The 20,164-nt window shown below is 43.3% G+C and overlaps 1 protein-coding gene and 1 long non-coding RNA gene across 5 annotated transcripts in view; both read right to left on the reverse strand.

Annotated features, from left to right (window-relative positions):
• Nucleotides 1-18,419, reverse strand: part of LOC106557658 — a 53,656-nt gene extending 35,237 nt beyond the window's left edge. For 2 of the 4 annotated variants that reach the window (XR_005377864.1, XR_005377865.1), the window contains exons 1-2: nt 18,024-18,419; nt 16,549-16,694 (exon numbers count right to left, since the gene is read on the reverse strand). This is a non-coding gene — a long non-coding RNA (uncharacterized LOC106557658). Of the gene's footprint in view, nt 1-12,476; nt 12,535-13,848; nt 13,908-16,548; nt 16,695-18,023 lie in introns of those variants that run through there. The other 2 variants (XR_005377866.1, XR_005377863.1) reach the window with 2 other exon arrangements.
• LOC106557657 (60S ribosomal protein L39-like) lies at nt 329-821 on the reverse strand. Its single transcript, XM_038572339.1, has one exon. It carries the CDS (start codon nt 667-669, stop codon nt 514-516), a length of 156 nt encoding a protein of 51 aa, XP_038428267.1. The 5' UTR covers nt 670-821; the 3' UTR covers nt 329-513.
• Nucleotides 18,420-20,164: the final 1,745 nt, after the last annotated feature.

The following is a 20,164-nucleotide window of genomic DNA, read 5'->3' on the forward strand; positions in this document are numbered from 1 at the left end:
CCCCAGGCTGCAGGTGGCGCCAAACTGCTGTGCCACAGGGGCTGCCCTCAGACAACTTTAGAATCAATCTTTCAAGTTCCAAAAGTTATCCCATAGGGATTTGAATTGAAACTACATTAATTTTGGGGCACCTGGGTGGCTCAGTCAGTTAAGCATCTGACTTTGGCTCAGGTCATGATCTCAGGGTCCTGGGATTGAGGCCTGTGTCAAGCTTCCTGCTCAGCAGAGAGTCTGCTTGTCCCTCTCTCTCTGCTGCTCCACACCCCCTGCTTTTGCTCTCTCTCTCTCAAATAAATAAATAATTTTTTTTTTCAGCTGAAAGGTCTCACATTTATTACTGAACCAACCTACTGGTATAGAGGCATAGTAACAGAGAAAATCATTCCCTTGATAAGACATGTCTATTGGCCAGGTAGGGAGGATGTTTCCATATTGATAGGATAGGAACATGTGATCTCCATGTGGCTTAAATATGTGTGCCAACTATGCTATTTCATGATCTGCGATGCTTCCTCATAGACCCAGCTTGGTTCTTCTCCAGTGTCTCCTCTTGGAGTTGTACCTGATTTTATTACCAGTTTTCATCCGAATCCACTGGGGAATAGGACAATTCTGCTTTTGTTTCTTGGCCAGGAATCGCTTGATTCTGAAAGTCTTGTGAGAAGACATGGCGATCACAACCACATGCAACAAGGATGGCGGCAGAAAGGAGAGAGGAGGAGATGGGCCTAAACTCTTTTTTTAAAAAAGAAACTTCATTAACTTCATAAAATAATTCAGGAAAAACTAACATTTTTATATCTTGAGATGTGGTCTCTCTCTCCAACTTTTTAAGGGTTTTTTGTTTGTTTTAGGAATATTTTATTTATATTTCATATATTTTCTTCATGTGTCATATATTTAAATCATAGTCACACACAGGTATTCTACAGTTATTGTTGCAATTATGACTAGAATCTCCTTTTTCTCTCCCATTACATTTACTAACTGGTTATGGTTAGTATATAAGAAAGTTGTAGATTTGTCTATTTCTTATATTAAACCACTTTAGGGGTGCTTGGGTGGGTCAGTCGCTTAAGTATCTGACTTTTGGTTTTGGCTCAGGTCATGATCTCAGAGTTGTGAGACTGAGCCCTTATGGGGCTCCAAGCTGAGCACAGAACCTACTTAAGACTCTCTCCCCCTCTGCCCCTCCCCCCACTAGCTCTTGGGAGTGCATTCTCTCTTTCTCTCAAAAACAAAACAACACAAATCAATCCTCCCCTAATTGACATCTATTATTAGTTTCCATAATATTTTCAATTGGTTTTCATGGAATTTCTAGGAAGAAAAGAATATAATCTGGAAATGAAGATTATTTGCTGTTTTTTTTTTTTAATCTATTGCTTTTATTTCCTTTTCTTCGTTAATGGCATTGTTCTAAGATTTCAGAAACATTTTGATTAATAGCAATTACAGTGAACATTTCATTTAATTGGAACATTCCCAAAGTTTAATGTTATACCATTAAGTTTGTTGCTTGTGGCTTCTGATTAAAAAAAGAAAGTATCCTTGGCTTTTCTGTTCTTTGCTTACTAAGGTATTTATCATAATCATTGTCAGTGCCATTGTCATTGTTATCAGAAATATATGTCATGCTTTAATTAATGCATTTTTGGCATATATTGAGATGATCATATGCTTTTTTCCTTTCACCATCTGATGTATTACAGAATGCTTGATTCAGCACAGATTTCTTAATCATTCTTCCTGGAATCAACACTACTTGATCACAGTGCACAATTCTTTTAATACACTGTTGGATTTAACTTACTAATATTTTATTTAAGGCTTTCATATCTGTAAGTGCCTAGTTAGTCTTCTGTATTATAAAATGTATTGCATTTTTGTATTATAAATTACATCTTTTCCTATGCTAGTGTAAATGTCTAGTTTAAATAACACAGAAATGGTATTTTAAAATAAGATTTCCTAGAAGTCATTCATAAAACCATCTGGGGCTCTGTTGCTTGGAGACATTTTTCCATTTTATCAATGGCTTTGGTAAATTATGGTATATAGGTTCTTTAGAGTCAATTTTAGGAACTCATATTTTCAAGGAAAACCATTCATTTCTGATAAATTTTCAGATATATTAACATAAGCTTTAATATAGAATTTTCTAATAATTTATATTTTTTATATGCAGAAGTGAAGACCCTATTCCTTATATCTGGCACTGTGCTTAACATGTTTTATCTCTTATTTTTCTCCTTGTACTTGATAATTTTTCTTTCCTTCTTCTTTTCCCTCTTTTGTTCCAAGAACCAGCTTCTAGTTTTATTTATCAAAATCTAGTTATTTTTAACTTTCTAATTTATTAATTTGTTTCTAACTTAATCATCCCTCTCTTCTAAAATATCTGTGTCCTCCCCTCACATATGCTGATAGCTCTGCTGGGAGAGATCTAATTTAAAAACATATTTTTTTTACAAAGAAATAAAAAAGTCATTGTTCCATTAAATAACAATGAGATAAAATTGTTCATATTAGCCATGTATAAAATATCCAGTAATGTCAAGTGTGTGAAGTAGGATTGTATATTGATATAACCATTCTGACAGGCAATTTAATGATATGTAAAAAGGTTAAGTGGGTATTCATTTGAACAAACTATGTCTAGCAATTTAACTAGACAACCAAGTACATCAGGGAGCAAAGATGTATTTGAAGGATATCTTCAGACTATTATTTCTAATGGTGAAAGTTAAGAGATTGAATAAACGGCATAACCATGCAACAAAGTACAATGCAGCCATTAAGAAGGATGTGATAGGTTTATGTTTTGAGTTGTTACATTTTGAGTTGATATAAAAAAAACCGGTTAAACATAACAATGATTCTAATTATGTAATTACATTGCATAGAATCTGGGAAGGCTATCACCGAAGTGTGAAGGTAGTTATATCTGCCAACAGGCAGTGTGACATTCTTTGAATAAGTATGCCTTATTAGAAAAAAAAATAATTTTGACAAAAAAATTCTGAGTCGCTTACACTCTTTAGGGGTATATATGACAAACATTTACTAGATGCTACGCAAGGCATGGGAGGTGATAAGAAAAAGGAGAATTGGTGCAGTTCCTCACTTGAATACTGAGGTGAAGGTAATTTCAGTTCCCTAGAGAGCAAGAAGGGTGATGGAAGGGTTTTTTTCTGCCAAGAAGTAGAGACTTCAAGAGACAAGGCAAGAGTCCCTTGAAAACCTAACAGGGGGCAGCCCCGGTGGCTCAGTGGTTTAGCGCCTGCCTTAGGCCCAGGGCATAATCCTGGAGACCTGGGATTGAGTCCCACATCAGGCTTCTCCCTCTCTCTGCCTCTCTGTGTGTGTGTGTGTGTGTGTGTCTGTCATGAATAAATAAATAAAATCTTAAAAAAAAAAAAGAAAGAAAGAAAACCTAACAGGGAGGACAGACCTCTTACCTTGCTCATATCTATCCAAATCTTGGGACACCTGGGTGGCTCAGCGGTTGAGTCTGCCTTTAGCCCAGGGCCTGATCCCAGGGTCCTGGGATGGAGTCCCACATCAGGCTCCCTGTGGGAAGCCCGCTCCTCCCTCTGCCTATGTGTGTCTGTCTGTGTCTCTTATGAATAAATAAATAAAATCTTTTAAAAAATCTACCTAGATCTTTTGGGTTTCCTCCTATCCTGAGATACTGGCTCTTACCTTTCTCTCCAGACTTAGCTCCTGCACATACTCAACATCTCTCACCAGTGTCCTGTCCTTCAAACCACCTGCCATTCTTTAAATGTGCCACACAACCTTGTGTCTCTCTGACCTTCCTGATGTCGTTCCTCTCTATGGAACACATACTCCTCCCACTTCTCCCTAGAACAACATCCCTTGGTTGTCCAAGATTCAGCCTGTGGTAGGTTAGATGATTATTCAGCAAATAATTAGTTTTACACTGCAGATCCATGCAAGAAATGTACTTTATTGCACCTTGATTTTGGTCTGTGATATGACCTACTTTGGCCAATGAGATATTGGTACACATGATTGAGCAGAGGCTTAAAATGTGCTTGCGTGTTGGGCTTTGTCTCTTCTATGCCTATCTTTTGCCATGATAATGAGGTAGCCAATGGTCAAGGAGGCCCAAAATTCATGGAATACAGGCGCCTGGGTGGCTCATATGGTGAAGTATTTGACTCTTGATTTTGGCTTGGGTTGTGATCTTGGGATTGTGGGATCGAGCCCAAGTTGGACTCTGTGCTCAATGGGGAGTCTGCTTCTCTCCTCTCCCTCTGCCCTCCCCCTGCTCATGCTTTCTCTCTAAAATAAATAAAACTTAAAAAATGAATGGAATAGACTTGAATCAAATTTATGGCCTGGAGCCAGGCCCATGTAACCCCAATTTTAATTGAGAAATGCTGTCTCAATATTGAAGACACCTTTAAAAAATTTTTTTAAAAATTTATTCATGAGAGACACACAGAGAGAGAGAGAGGCAAAGACACAGGCAGAGGGAGAAGCAGGCTCCATGGAGGGAACCTGATGCAGGACTCGATCCTGGAATTCCAGGATCATGCCCTGGGCCGAAGGCAGGCGCTAAACCGCTGAGCCACCCAGGGATCCCCTCAATGTTGAAGACACCTTTGCATATTCTTGGGATGATTTTGGAACTTATACCTTTAGTTACTTCAAGTTTGTCACTTCATGCATTAATCAGATCTCAAAGGAGGGTGTTTTATGCTTTTCCACCTCTTGGTGGACTGGTGTGTGTGTGTGCATATGCATGCACGTGTATGTGTGTGTGGGGGGGGGCGTGCAGTGCACGTTTGATGGATTATGTTTTCCTTAGTTTTCTCTGGCTCAGAGTTCCTGCTTTGGGAGCACCTTGCCTTCCCATCCTGCTGGCCTGCACTGCAGCATCGCTTCCCGAAGAGCCTTTTCACTGGGTTCCTCCTGCTCCAGACATCACACCCACAGGGGGTGTGTGCCAGGAGCCTTTATGGAAGGCATGGTGCAATCGAGGGGTTTCCTACTGCCCAGCTGCTCAGCCCCTTCTCCGCCTCAAGCTTCCAGCTTCCTGTCCTCCTTGCCATGCCAGGCACCCTTCAGAAGCCCAACCTCTCCCTTCAATGTAAAGAAACAATTCTGCATTCTTTCCTCATCTCAGGGTCTACATTTTCAACCTGCAGCATTGTCATTGTGCTTTATAAACAAAGGGCTACCCCGTCTTTCCATTTTTAGTAACAGAGAGCCAGCAAGGACTCTGAAATATGAGGCTGTGTTAGCTTAAGTTTCCAGAAGCAGATTTGGAGAAGGAGATTCATATGAAAATTATTTATTTAAGCATTCAAATGGCAGGGAGTGGGGGATCGGACCTGGAAAGGAAGCCGAGGAAAGATGTGACAGCAAGCAATGTTGAAGGAGGGTAGCTCTGGCTCAGTCCCTCATGGGAACCCTGGGGACACCTTAAAGCCTTAAAATTGCCCCCATTGGGGAGCCAGAGAGTGGGAGGATTATCCCCCTGTGTTTGTCAGTCTTTGGCTGATGGCTGGCCCTAGGGGCACATACATTCCCTGGCTTTCTACCAAGAGCTGCAGGTGCAGGCATGGGGAGAACCAGTCTGCATAAAACACAGCCCAGGGGGCCAGGGCGCGGTGGGCAAAGCATTGACAGTGGCTGCTGCCCAGCCTTTCCTGTCCCTCCCTCACCCACCTGCATGAAGGGAAGGGTTGTGTGGAGAATAATTTCCTCACTGATGTGAGTCATGGCACCCCCTGGAAAGTAGAAGCAGCTATTGCTGCGGATGAGAGGTCAGCCTCTGTGCTATAATAACAAATATATTTGATCTCCATCCCCAGTTCCTCGCACAGAGCTCCTAAAACTCTTGTAATTTCCTCAGTAATGGGAGTACCTTTTGTTATTTATAACAAGGCCTCTTAATCACAACTGAGTTCATGCTACTCAAGTGACATAGGGTGGTTGGGGGCTCTACTAAGTCAACTCTTCACCAGAAAAGACCATTGATTACAGGACTGGAACTTTGGGCTCCATTCACCGATTTAAGGAAAGGAGGGCATTGCAAATTAAGTTGCATAAAAGCTCTTAAACAAGGAGATTTGATGAGCTTCTGGGTGGGTGAATGCATCCATGTGCCAGGATTCATGGGGACAGGAGTTCCTGAGCTCGGGACGCTTCATGACTTGGCCCTCTGGACTTCTTCATCTAGCTGGGCATCTGTATCTTTCGTCATATCCTTTATAATAAACTGGGAAATGTAGAAAGCCGGTTCCCTCAGCTCTGTGAGCTGTTCTAACAAATTACTCAAACCTGAGGAAGGGGTTGTGGAAACCTCCAATTTATAGTCAGTTGGTCAGAAGTCCAGGTGACAGGACACCAGGGTGGCTCAGTGGTCGAGCATGTGCCTTCAGCTCAGGTCATGATCCCGGAGTCCCGGGATTGAGTCCCACCTTGGGCTCCCTGTTCAGCAGAGAGCCTGCTTCTCCCTCTGCCTGTGTCTCTGCCTCTTTCTCTGTGTCTCTCACGAATAAATAAATAAAATCTTAAATAAAAAAGAAGTCTAGGTGACAACCTGGACTTAAGAAAGGTGTGTGAACTCAGGCATCCTTGTAGGACCGAGCCCTTAGCCTGCGAAATTTGCTGCCATCCCTAGGTAGACAGTGTGGGACACCCCGTTAGTGTTCATGGAGAAGCGGAGAACTGCTTGGTGGTGTTGGAACACAGTCCAGAGCATGCTTATTCTTACAGGCCCTTGTCTCATTTTCCCACCTCTTTGAGGCTTCTCTTTGCTTCTTGGCCTGACCGCAGGGCAGCAGAGTCCTGGGGTCTGTGTGGTTAGAACTTGCATGGGGGACTGCCCGGTCATCTCTGAGATGATGCCTCCACCATGGGCCACGGAGTCCTGGCCACACGGGAGAGCTCCACTCTCCTCTTTCAGACTCTGCCCTGTCTGACCTTGGTTGCTGGATGCAAGGGGCAGGTTAGCATCCTGTCCAAGAGGCAGCTCTCCTGTTTGTGGCTATCTGCTCCACACTGGAAATGAGGTGGCCAGTGCTGTTAACCAGGTACTAGCCTCTGGGGGAGCTCTCTGTGGAGGAGAGATCTGCTGTTTGCTCACTTCTGGGAGGCAGCCTCAGGTGCTGGAGTCAGACCAGTACTCACTCCCTGAGTCTGAGCAGGGGCTGGTGGTGGACTCTGCTCTCCTAGGCTGTTCCTCAGGAGCGCCCAGTATTGCCTCCTCGGGAATTAACTCTCTCAAAAGAGACCTTGAGGTGGGTGAGCTTCATCCAGATCTCGGCTGTCAATACTTTTCCAGGAGATTTTTGCTCCAGCTGAGCCTGATTCCCTCTCCTCAGTTCAGTAGCCCCTTTCTCTGCTGCACTTTGCAGAAATGCCACTGGTCTGAACACACACGTGGAGAATTCCTCTCTACTCAATCACACAAATGAACACCACGTCAGGCAGTCGGCCAGCTGTGGGGAGGCCTCTGAAAACCAGAGTCTGCTGCAGACCCAAGTGAGGCCCTGCAGACTATCTGCGGTTTTCTGTGCTCCTCCCCTCAGGTCCTACATCCACACTGGGATGTGTGTGTGTGTGTGTGTGTGTGTGTGTGTGTGTGTGTGAGTGTGTGTGTGGCATTAAAAACACATCATCCCCAAAGCCTCCAAATGCTAGCAGAGAAATTACAACTGAAAAGGCATATATCCACAAGGACAAAGAACTGGAGAGATGATACAGGAACAGATGACATGTCAAGAAAATTTTGGAAGCTGGAAAACTCAGCAGTAACTCATTTTAAAGAGTGAAGAAAGCTAACATTTAAAACTGAAAGGGGGGGCATCTAGGTGGCTCAGCTGAGCCTCTGCCTTTAGCTCAGGTCATGACCCTGGGGTCCTGGGATCAAGTCCTGCATAGGGCTCCTCACAAGAAGCCTGCTTCTCCCTCTGCCTATGTCTCTGCCTCTCTCTGTGTCTCTCATGGATAAATAAATAAAATCTTTAAAACTGAAAGGGACATGGTGTGCCATAAGAAACAGCAAGTGGATTCCTTGCTTGGAATCCCCCTAAAGATGGGGACAAGAGGTGGGACTGAAGCTTGGAGGTACATCTTGGCTGTCCTTCTGAGGGTCAGTGAGATGCCCAGAGTTCCACTCCCACCTGCACAACCAGGAGACTACTTTGCCCACATGGAGAAAGATGGGGACTTCACACCAAGAGGCCCTGGGTTCAGAGTTACCACACACCAGGTGAAAACAGGGAACTGTACTGAAAATGCAAAGTCAGCGAAAGTCTATGTGTGAGTGGTAAACGTCCCCCTCCCCCCCACTCACTCCACTCAACTTCCCACCCTACAGCCAAAAAGATGGCAGACAAGCTTACAACCTCTGGAGGGAAGAAGGAAGTTTCCTCTCTGGGAAAAGGGCTAGGCTGAGAGAGAAAAGCGCTATTGACATGTGGCATTGCCCCAGTGAAACAGCTGGGTTCCCACGTGGTCACCCTACTGTGAAGACCACTGGGAGATAAGCCCCATCCAGACACTCAGGACTCGAAATCAGCATTTTGATACGTTAACTTTTACATCTGAGCAGATAGATGTAACATCTCACTTAACATCAGAAGGGTGCTTCTATTTTTTTTTTAAGATTTTCTTTTCTTTTGTTTGTGTTTATTAAACACTAACTAAAAGGCCCTAACGGGATGCCAGGGTGGCTTAGTTGGTTAAGTGTCTACCTTCAGCAGCTCAGCTTAAGTGATCCTGGGGTCTTGGGTTCAAGCCCCACGTTGGGCTCCCTACTCAGTGGGGAGTCTGCTTCTCCCTCTCCCTCTGCCCCTCCCCTGCTTGTGCTCTTTCTCACTCTCTATAAAATAAATAAATCTTAAAAAAAAAAAAAACCCTAACAGTCCAATGCAACAAGGGAAATAATCTATATCAAAGCATATTTTTATGAAATGTCAGAGCATGAGAAGTGAAGAGATTATTATAAAAGTAGTAAGACAGGGGAAAAAAGCCTCACATACACAAAACTGAGAATTGGAACGGTCTTGGTCTTCTCACCAACAAGACTGAAAGTAAAAGACTGCATACCTTCAAGATTCTGAAGGAAGACGATTCCTATCTAGAATTCTATACCGATCAACACAGTAAATGAGAGTGGAGAATTAAGATAAACTCAGACAAGTTAGGCCTCAGGAGTTTTATCTTCCAAGTACCCCTTCTCTAAATGAAAGAATGTGCCCCACCAAAATGAGCTAGTAAATCAAGAGAGGGGATCCCTGGGTGGCGCAGCGGTTTGGCGCCTGCCTTTGGCCCAGGGCGTGATCCTGGAGACCCAGGATCAAATCCCATGTCGGGCTCCCGGTGCATGGAGCCTGCTTCTCCCTCTGCCTGTCTCTGCCTCTCTCTCCTTCTCTCTCTGTGACTATCATAAATAAATAAAAATTAAAAAAAAAACATGTAAATCAAGAGAGAAGAAAACCTGGAAACAGGGACACAAGGATTCTATTTTATTTATTTATTTATTTATTTATTTATTTATTTATTTTATTTTATTTTTTTAAGTAGACTTCACACCCAGTAGACTCACCACTCTGAGATCAAGACCTGAGCCAAGATCAAGAGTTAGACACTTAACTGGCTGAGCCGCCCAGGTGCCCTGAGGACACAAGGATTCTAATACAGAAATGAGACAAAAAGAATATAAAGGGGGTGAGTCCCCAAAACAGCTGAAGACAGGCACAGAGGACAGGACAGTTTGGAGAGAACAAGAGAATTCCAGGAGAAATTTCTCCACAAAAATCTTGCAATTGTTCAGTTACCTAATATTTAAGTGAACTGAGAAATCTGCAGTTCTATGCAATAGTTTCAGGAAGAATTATTGATTGGTATATAGAAAACTAAGCCAAAATAAACAAACAAACAGAAAGAGGCCAAAAGGCCAATTTACTCTAGGGAAAGCCAAAAGTTGTATAGGAAAGGATAAGTAGGGATGCCTGGGTGGCTCAGTGGTTGAGCGTCTGCCTTTGGTCCAGGGCATGATCCTGGGGTCCCAGGATGGAGTTCCACATCGGGTTCCCTGCAGGGACCCTGTTTCTCTCTCTACCCGTGTCTCTGCCTCTCTCTCTGTGTGTCTCTCATGAATAAGTAAATAAAATCTTTTTTTAAAAAAAGGAAAGGATAAATAAATATAATCTATACAGCTCATTAGTATGTAGTATTTACAAAATCCTGATAATGTTGAATATTGACTGAACCAAAAATTATCTAATTATATAGGGATAATGAGCACAGTAGAAGTGTATTTGTGGGTAAGAGTGTGTGGAATTTAAGAAACTGAATCTTCTGTAGCTGTAAATAAATGCTTAATTTCTAAAATAAAAAGAATCAACCAAAATAACAGGATAGGGAACACTCCCCAACTCAATTTGTGAGCCTATCTAACCCTGAACCAAAACTAGTCAAGGATATCAGAGGGTAGCCAGTTTCACTTGTAAGTGTAGATGCAAAAGCTTTAGTTAAAATGTTAGCCCGCTGAATGCAATAGAACCAAGCTGGTTCTAGCTCAGTAATGAAAAGTTGGCCCACCTTTAAAAAAAAAAAAGTATTCATCTAAATCAACACAATAATAGATTAAAGGAGAAATTTTACATAATTACCTTGACAGGCATAGAAAAAGTGTTTGATAACATTTGGCGCTCATTTATGTTAAAGATAATCTTAGCCAGGGGCCCTGGATGACTCAGTTGGATAAGTGTCCATCTTCTGGTTTCAGCTCTGGTCTTGATCTCAGTATTGTGAGTTCAAGGCCCATGTTGGGTTCCACACTGGGTGTGGAGCCTACTTAAAAATAATAATAATAATCTTGGCCAATGGGGAGTAGGAAATTTCTTTAATTTTAGGAAACTCTCTACCAATATTTTACAGCAAATACTTTTTCTCCTCTCAAATAGAATACTTAAATACTTAAAAGGTGAAGTATACTTAAATAGAATACTTAAATGGTGAAGTATTAAACATTCTGGTTAAAATCAGCAAGATCGGGTGCCTGGGTGGCTCAGTTGCTTGAGCATTTGCCATTGGCTCAGGTCATGATCCTAGTGTCCTGGGATCAGCCCCAGCATCAGGCTCCTTGCTCAGCAGGAGCCTACTTCTCCCTCTCCCTCTGCCTGCTGCTCCCCCTGCTTGTGCTCTCTCTGTCAAATACATAAATAAAATCTTTTAAAAATAATCAGCAAGATGAAGGGCACCAGGCTGGCTTGGTCAATGAAGCATGTGACTCTTGGTCTCAGGGTTGTGAGTTCAAGTCCCACATTGGGTGTAGAGATTACTTAAAAAAAATATCATCTAAAATCAGGGAGATGACAAGGGGGGCGGTCCTCTAATATTTTTCCTGTTCAACATTGTATCTGGGGAGTCTGACCAGGCAGAACAGGAAGAAAAGAAAAAGAAATAAATGATACAAAGATTGTAAAGGGAGAAAATAGCTTCTATCTTGTTCTGAGGAGACAAGATTCCAGGTTAGAGGTCTAAAACCACCAAACTTGCAAATGAGAGAAGAGAATTAAAACGAATTCAGACCAGATATGTCTTCCAAAGTTTATCTTCCATAAGCCTGTATTAGTTTCTCTGTTGTTGCTATAACAAATCACTACAGATGTGGAGTCTTAAAACAACACTGATTTATTCTCTTGCAGTTCTGAAAGTCTGAAATAAGTCTTAGAGGTTAAAATCAAGGTGCCAGCAGGGATGTGTTCCCCCTGGAGGCTCTAGAGAATGTTTCCTTAATTTTTTCAGCTTCTAGTCACTGCTCACATTTTTTGGCCAGGGGCCCCTATCTCCATCATCAAAATGCCTCACAGCAAAATTTGTTTATACCACTGAATGGTCTCTCTCCTGTACCTCATCACACAGCCTTCATTTTCCTTCTGCCTCCCTCTCAAAAGGACTCTTGTGATAACACTAGGCCCACCAAGGTAATCCAGGCAACTCTCCCATCTCAAGACCTTTAATTTAGTCACATCTACAAAGTCCATTTTGTCATGTCAGGTGGCATATTTACAGGTTTTGGGGGTTGGGATGTGGGCATCTTTGGGGGCTCACTATTCAGTCTACTGCATATCACTTCCATAGAATCATTCACAGGTTATTTGATTGTTTCCATAGAAAAAGATATTTTGCAGATTATTAGAATTAATACAAGAGTTTAGCAAGGCAGCTCAATTGCTTTCCCATGGTTCTGACACTAGGAGTTGGAAAGCATAGTTTTTAAAAAGATGTCATTTACAAAATTAAAGAAGAAATTATATCTCAACAAATCTAGAAAAAGAATTCTAAAGAAAACAAAAATAAAAAAAAAAAGATTTTATTTATTTATTCATGAGAGACACAGAGAGAAGGAGAGGCAGAGACACAGACAGAGAGAGAAGCAGGCCCCATGCAGGGAGCCCGACATGGGACTCGATCATGGGATTCCAGGATCATACCCTGGGCCAAAGGCAGATGCTCAACCGCTGAGTCACCCAGGTGTCCCTAAAGAAAACAAAATTTAAAAGGATTCTAATAAAAAGGAAACTATAAAATACTTTGCAATAAATCTATAAAAGATGTTTAAAACCTTCATGAAGAAAACTATAAAAAATGATAGAAAAAAATCTTAAAGGTGAATTAAATAAACAGGAAAACATATGAACATGGGCAGAAAAAGTTATTAAGATAAAGAAGTCAATTCTCCATAGGAACATGTGGCTTTTATTGCAATTCCAATAAAAATCTGTTTTTATGTTGGGGCACCTGGCTGGCACAGTCAGTGGAGCATGTGACTCTTTGGGTTATGTTTCTTTGGGAACGGGACAAGCTGATTTTAAAATAGGAATGGAAAGGTACAAGAGTAGGTGAAACACACATGAAAATGCAGCAGAGGATGGCTGACTCAGCGTTGTACACAAGACTTACTGTAATGTACCGTCGTTAAGACTGTGGCATTGGAATAGGGGCAGAGATTGAGAGCACTGGGACAAAATAGAGCCCAGAAACACAGCCATAGATGGACAGCAGATATACATGACAGAGTGGCTTTGCAGATGAGTGGAGAAAAGACAGTTTTTAAAAAATGGTGATGAGTAATTGGTTATTCAGAGGAAAGAATAAAATAAAATTGGAACTCTTTCTTGAATGACATTAAAAAAAAATCCAAGTGGAATTTGAGAACCTAGCAAGAAAACTTTTAGAAGAAAATATGAGAGCATGTCTTATGATCTTTGGCTAGAGCACAGATTTAACAAAATATAAAAGCACACCTAGGGAAGGAAAAATAAGATTAGATAAAAACAGAGAGGGAGGCAGACCATAAGAGACTCCTAACTCTGGGAAACAAAAGGAGGCAGGTTGCTAGAAAGGAGGCAGGTGGAGGGATGGGGTAATTGGGTGATGGGCATTAAGGACACTTGAAGTAATGAGCACTGGGTATTTGTTTTGTTTTAAAGATTTTATTTATTCATTCATTAGAGACACACACAGAGAGAGGCAGAGACATAGGCAGAGGGAGAAGCAGGCTCTCCACAGGGAGCCTGATGTGGGGGCTCAATCCCAGGACCCCCGGGATCATGACCTGAGTAGAAGGCAAACACTCAACCACTGAGCCACCCAGGTGCCCCAGCACTGGGTACTGTATGCGACTGGTGAGTCACTAAATTCTATCTCTGAAACTAATAATACTGTATATGTTAATTAAATTGAATTTAAAGGGTACCTGGGTGACTCAAGTGGTGAAGTGTCTGCCTCAGCTCAGGTCATGATACTCTGGGTCCTGGGATCCTGCATTGGGCTCCCTGCTCAGCAGGGAGTCTGCTTCTCTCTCTCTCTCTCTCTCTCTCTGCTCCTCTCCTTGCTCATGCTCTCACTCTCTGTTTAAGTAAATAAATAAAAAATTAGAAAAAAATTGAATTAAAAAAAGCATAACCTATACAGAAAAAAGCTGATAAAATCAACATCATTAAAATTAAAAATGCTCAAGTATCAAAAGACATCATTAAAAATGTGAAAAGACAAACGGCAGACTGGGAAAAAATATTTGCAAAAATACATAATTGACAAAGGATTCAAATCCAGAATATATAAATAACTAATAAGTCAATAATTTAAAAAGCTCCATGGAAAAATGAGAAAAAAATAAGCAGGTAAATCAGAGAATAAGACACCAGAATGTCTAATATATGCATGAAAAGATGCTCAACCTCATCGTTAATCAGAGAAATGCAAACAAAACCATAATGAGGTACATTTCAAATCCATCAGACTGGGAAAGTTAAGTCTGACAGTTTCAAATGTTGGTGGTCATACGGAGAAATGAGAACTCTCCTACCCTGCCAAAGTGTGAATTGGTACAAGCATTTCAGAGACCAAGCAGATAATATTTAAAGGTGAAGGTGCATAAAGATGCATATGCCTTTTGAGCCAGGACTGCATTCACTGGTAAATGAATCACATAGGATGACATGTGTATATGCCCTAGGCTCCTGCACTTGTGTTTGAGGAGACACTGTAATAATAAAAACAGGAAACAATCCAAATTTCTGTCAACAGGGGTTGGGTAAATAAATTCAACTATATTCAAATAATGAGCTACTATATATCAGAGGAAATTAATGAACCACAGCTATGCGTGTTATGGAGGATGATTTTCAAAAAACTTAAGAAAAAAAGTTTTAGGAAGTACTGTGCCATTTTTATTAGAACTTAAAAACATGAAAAGACAAGATATTTGGGGATTTAGACACATCTAGTAAAAGTATAAAAAAGAAATGTATGGGGGGGCACCTGGGTGGCTCAGTGGTTGAGCATTTGCCTTCTACTCAGGTTGTGATCCCGGGGTCCTGAGATCAAGTCCCACATTGGGCTCCTAGTGAAGAGCCTGCCTCTCCCTCTGCCTATGTCTCTGCCTCTGTCTCTCTGTGTCTCTCATGAATAAATAAATAAAATCTTTAAAAAATGAGAATAAAAAACACACAAAAAAACACACACATGGTTTTGCTTTGGCAGAGGGAATGAAATCAGGGAGGGTAACACAGATCTCCAACTATAAATGCAATGCTTTATTTCTTAAGGTGGGTGATGGCTATTCACTATCATTTATCACTTAGAAGAAAATATGTCACTTAAGTAGCACTGTTTGCTTATTGTTCAGAGACATGGAGGAAGAAGCACCAGGAATTAGGAAGGGGAGGGTGAAGGAAACTTCCAGAAGACTCTTGTTTTTTTTTTTTTTTTTTTTAAACCTTGCACTCCTGGTTGACTTTTTAAACGATACACAATTGTGGCTTCAGTAAAAGTCGATATGATAAAACTAATAAAACTGTGAATCAGGGAGTAATATGTGATATGTTTCTGTAAGATCTTCATTTGTAGATGCTTTATCTCAGTGCTATTCAAATATGATCCTTAGACAAGTGTGGGTTGCCGATCTAGTCTGCCATGAACTAAATATAGCATCGAGCCTAAGTGTTTGGGAGCTATTATAGCAATTTTATTTTTCATTATGATTATTTTTTAAAGTAGTCTCCATGCCTAGCATGGAGTACAATGTGGGCTCCTGAACTGAGATCAAGAGTCAGATACTCAACTGACGGAGCCACCCAGGTGTCCCGCTTTTATAGTAATTTTAGAGAGATTTTATGTATGTTAAATCTAATAACTAAAAATGGGATTATATTTTATATTTCACTATAATTTAATTTTTTCTAGAAATAAATTCTTATTTTACAGAAGTATTGGAGGGTAATGAATTGAAAACAAAGAAACAACTAGTCCTGCACAAATAATTTGAGATCCATTGCTCTGCCTTAATGAGAATTGATATCTACATGATTTCTTTTTCTATAATGCGTAGGTTTTCTTGTTCACTGGGGATCTTGTGCTCTACTCCTAAAATATTAATGTTCAATGTGGGAGTCCGGAATTGTTTTGTTTGGTTCTGGATATGTGCCTTGCATATAAAGATATGGCTATTCTCTGCATGCATTTTCCCCAGAGACACATATAAATATAGTTGTAACTTCCTGTTAGTAAACAGTAAGTCTTTAAATTTAGAATCAGGTGGGGAGGCTGACATGTAGAAGCCTAACAAACTGGATTGCTTTCAAAGTCGTATCTTTCCTAGTTAATTGTTAACTCACCAGTGTGCGGGTCTTCTTATATCAAATATCACATGGTGTGTGAAAACACTAGATAGGGTTTAAGGCAGTTCATGGCTTTTTTTCCATGACAAATGGACCTCATACTACAGAGGAATGAAAGATATACATTAATAAAACATTATCATCATAATAGAACAACACCAGGGACAGTGGCTCAGTGGTTGAGCGTCTGCCTTTGGCCCAGGGCGTGATCCTGGGGTCCTGGGATCAAGTCCCGTATCGGGCTCCCTACATGGAGCCTGCTTCTCCCTCTGCTTATGTCTCTGCCTCTCTCTGTGTGTCTCTCATGAATAAACAAAATCTTAAAAAAGAGAGAGAGAGAGAGAGAGAACGACACCAAACTAAATCTCACCAGTGCTTGGCAGTAAACTTCCTGAGCAGTTTCAGGCTGTGTGTGGCCTCCATCCTGGGATCCAAAATCTGCGGAATGGCCTGTGTGACAGCAGGAACCCAGTTTCCATGAGATTCTGTCTGTAAGATGCAGCACAACAGGCGCCTCTGAAATGTCCAAACATACTTGTTTTAGATCTCCTTTTCCCCTCAAGAAAAGATTCCTTTTAAAAAAGTATTCTTTTTTTGAAGCCAGATTACTGATTTCCAGGGTTTTCTTACACCTGCCACTTCCCAAGGGATTTTTTTTTTTTTTTGGTATACTATTTAATCTTTCTGGAAGGCTAACAAAACATTGCATATACCTGGCTTTCCCTCAGAAACACCCTTTCCAAATAAATTTAAAAAAAAGAAGAAGAAACACCCTCTCCTTTTCAATCATCATGCTTTTTAAACAAATTTTTTGAAGAGTTTATTTATTTATTCATGAGAGACACACAGAGAGGCAGAGACACAGGCAGAGGGAGAAGCAGGCTCCATGCAGGGAGCCCGACGCAGGAATCTATCCCAGGACCCCGGGGTCACGCCCTGGGCCGAAGGCGGCTCTAAACCGCTGAGCCACCCTGTCTGCCCTTATCATGCTTTATAAAGGACTTTATTATCTGCTCTCTGGGTTCATTTAACTCTATTAACATATTAATTTAGCATCTTCGCTATGTCTTCTTGTTGATTCTCATTTCATTCTCTATATGCCACTTAGCACTTCTGTTTGAGCATCAGTATCTTCCACTTTCGTACCAAAGTGCCATTCTAGCATTCTCACGACTAATATTTAGCTTTGCTTTGCATTTCATTCTCAGGCTCTTTTATTTTTATTTATTTATTTTTTAAAAAAAAATTTATTTATTTATTCACGAGAGACACGCAGAGAGCGGCAGAGACACAGGTAGAGAGGGAGAAGCAGGGAGCCGGACGCGGGCGGGACTCGATCCCAGGATTCCGGGGATCACCACCTGAGCCAAAGGTGGGTGCTCAACCACCGAGCCACCCGGGTGCCCCTACTTTTTTTTAAAATTATTTTATTTTATTTATTCATAGAGACAGAGAGAGAGAGAGAGAAAGAGAGGCAGAGACCCAGGCAGAGGGAGAAGCAGGCTCCATGCAGGGAGCCCGACGTGGGCTAAACCGCTGCGCCTGCAGGGCTGCCCCCTACTTTTTTTTTAAAGCTCATTTATTTATCTCTACACCCAATGTAGGCCTCAAACTCAAGACCCCAAGATCCAGAGTGTCATGCTCCCAGGGCTGAGTCAGCCAGGCCCTCCTGTCTCCCCCTTTTAGGAGGAACCTGAGTTGCAAGGCCACAAGGACAGCCCTTCCGAAGCCTTACACTCCCGCCGGAGGTCTTGGCAGCAGATTCCCCGCTCCTGCTCCCCTCAGTGCTCTCCCAACCCACTGAGCTCAGGTGAGGTCGGAGACCTTGATTGCAGGGTCACCAACCTGAGAGGTTAGGTGATGTAGTCCCCATACATCATGCTTCTGAGACGACAGGGTCCAGGGTGAGCACAAGGGGGTAGAGGGAGAACAGACAGTGGAAAAGGTTCCCAAAGACCAGACGTTAAAGCTCTGAAGCCGCTCGAGTGGCTCAGTTTGGCTGCTGCAGAAGCCAGGGTAGAAGAGCAGGGGGAGGTCCCACTGAGCCTGCAAGTTGACTCGAGGTCACGGAGAGCCGGCACAGGTTTAAGGATCTGCAGACACGCGGGCGGCGCTGCGTCGCGCCAAGAGGGACAGCTCAGGGACTGGGGAAGCCAGCCCAGAAGCGGAGACCGGGCGCTGGCACCGGCCACTGCCCGCAGCCCGGGATCCATCCTCGCCGCGCAGCCGCTGGCCGCAGAGGTCACCTGACAAGCTCCAGCCCGCCCCTAATTGGCTCGCAAAGCTCGCCGTCTCTCCCACTGTCGTCCCTGTGGTTTAGGAAACTACATTTCCCAGAAGGCCTCGCGGCGCTTAGCTGCTCCTGGTTGGTTAAATGAGGACGATGCCTGGTTCGTCCCTCGCGTCTGCGGAGCTTTGCGAGACCCGGGTGGGGATGGGGGTGGGGAGGGTGGGGGCGAAGCTTTCTGGATTAAAACAGCCGGCACACCGGAGGCTGGGAGGAGAGGCGCGGCTCCGCCCCCCCTACTGTTGCGCACAGACCTCTGGGAAATGTAGTCACTTGTAGATGCCTGGGGCCTGGGGCTCTCAGCTCTCCCTGGGGTCGCTCATGGAGCGGGAACCCGTGGGGAGAGTCCGGCCGAGCCTTCCACACTGGCTCTTCCCTCTCCACCAGGTAGCGCAGTGCGCGAGCATCTTCGCATCTACCTCGGGATCATCCCATGCTGGGATAACCTTCTACCCTCTTACCCTCTAGTCCTGAGAATTCTCCAAGCTCGGGTTTCTGCGAAGTACTTTTTAGAGGGATCTGCTGAGAAATAGGGAAAGTTTTATTTTATTTTATTTTATTATTTTATTTATTTTATTTTATTTTATTTATTTTATTTTATTATTTTATTATTTTTATTTTTTGGGGGGGAAAGAATTTTAAAGGAAACAAATGATAGCGGCCCTAAATTACTCCCCCCTCCTCTGCTGCGCAGCGGACGCTTATTAAGGGTACGCGGGGGATCCCTGGGTGGCGCAGCGGTTTAGCGCCTGCCTTTGGCCCAGGGCGCGATCCTGGAGACCCGGGATCGAATCCCACGTCGGGCTCCCGGTGCATGGAGCCTGCTTCTCCCTCTGCCTGTGTCTCTGCCTCTCTCTCTCTCTCTGTATGTGACTATCATAAATAAATAAAAATTTAAAAAAAAAAAAAAAAAAAAAAAAAAAAAAAAAAAAAGGGTACGCGGGACCATGGCGCTGCGCATAGGGCGGATCCTTTCCAGGTCTGGACTTCCAGCCGGGCACAGACTTCCGCCCCGCGGAGCGCGGCCGCTGCACCTGCCGGGTGCTGCCCCCGTCGCGGGCTGCCTTCTTGGGCCACACGACGCTCGGCCCCAGCCCCAGCCTTGTTTCTGCCTCGAGGACGTGCGTTCTGCCTAAGCTGCGGGGGCGACGGTCCCATTTCACTGAGGGGAAGACTGAGGATGTGGTGGGTGAGGGGTCGTTGGCCTGCCCGGGCTGCCCGGCCGGTCGTGTGCTGGTCACCCCCTTTCTCGAGTTTGCTGCTCCTACCTTGGGTTAAGTCAGCATCATCCCGGCCTTTCTTTCTATTAAAGGTTTTATTTATTTATTCATGAGCGACACAGAGAGAGAGAGAGAGAGAGGCAGAGACACGGGCAGAGGGAGCAGCAGGCTCCACGCGGGGAGCCCGACGCGGGACTCGATCCCGGGACCCCGGGGTCACGCCCTGGGCTGCCGGCAGATGCCCCCCCGCTGAGCCCCCCACCCCGTGCGCCATCCCGGCCATTCTAACGTCTCCAGCCGGTGTTTATGGAGGGTGTGCTGGGAGCCAGGCATTGTGCCCAGTGCTGGGGACATGGAACCTGCCTCTAGTGGGGGGGACGGGTCACAGGGCGCAAATAGGAGTAAAGTTTCAAAGTTTCAAAACTAGAAGGAGGAAACAGGATGCTGCAAGAAGAGAGAAGGATGGAGGGAGCCAGAAG

The sequence above is a fragment of the Canis lupus genome, chromosome 24 (assembly GCF_011100685.1).
Source record: "Canis lupus familiaris isolate Mischka breed German Shepherd chromosome 24, alternate assembly UU_Cfam_GSD_1.0, whole genome shotgun sequence".
In the NCBI taxonomy this organism is placed as follows: domain Eukaryota; kingdom Metazoa; phylum Chordata; class Mammalia; order Carnivora; family Canidae; genus Canis; species Canis lupus.